Consider the following 425-nt stretch of genomic DNA (forward strand, 5'->3'; position numbering starts at 1 on the left):
GTCACCCGCTCTACTGCAAAGTGCACAGCGTATGCCTTCCTTTTATGGCGAGACGTGCTGAAGAGGCAGAGGCACAACGCGGGATCGCCGCCGTCTGCGCTGATGAGACGCCAGCGACCCTACATGACATCCCTCCACGCAAGCCTACTCCACGGTGTTACCGTACACAACGCGTCGTTATTTTTGGCGTGTAAATGCGTCCACAAACGCGCTGATCCCCGCCTGCGTGCACCTGTCAAACTGCCCCTCCTCTCCTGCCAATGCGCAGCCGTCGCCACGTCGGTCAGGATAGTCCACCCCTGCGAAAATAGCACTTGCCGTCCCTGCACCTCGCTAACCACATGCCAAAAACTCTGTTGTCCGCAATAACCCCATGAAGTCAAGCCAAACGTCAAGGCGGTGTGCAGCGTAACCTGTCGTCTAAC

The 425-nt window shown here is 57.6% G+C and overlaps 1 protein-coding gene across 1 annotated transcript in view; it reads right to left on the reverse strand.

The window, feature by feature from the left end:
* The window catches only part of EMH_0067140 (uncharacterized protein), a gene marked incomplete at both ends in the record, with an annotated part of 3195 nt that overhangs the window by 1099 nt on the left and 1671 nt on the right, over window positions 1–425 (reverse strand). The window contains 2 exons of the mRNA XM_013498591.1: window positions 1–57; window positions 233–299. Of these exons, the coding sequence (XP_013354045.1) occupies window positions 1–57; window positions 233–299 (124 nt within the window). The remainder of the gene's footprint in view (window positions 58–232; window positions 300–425) is intronic.

This window comes from Eimeria mitis, genomic scaffold (genome assembly GCF_000499745.2).
Source record: "Eimeria mitis Houghton genomic scaffold, Emh_scaff3548, whole genome shotgun sequence".
Taxonomy (NCBI): domain Eukaryota; phylum Apicomplexa; class Conoidasida; order Eucoccidiorida; family Eimeriidae; genus Eimeria; species Eimeria mitis.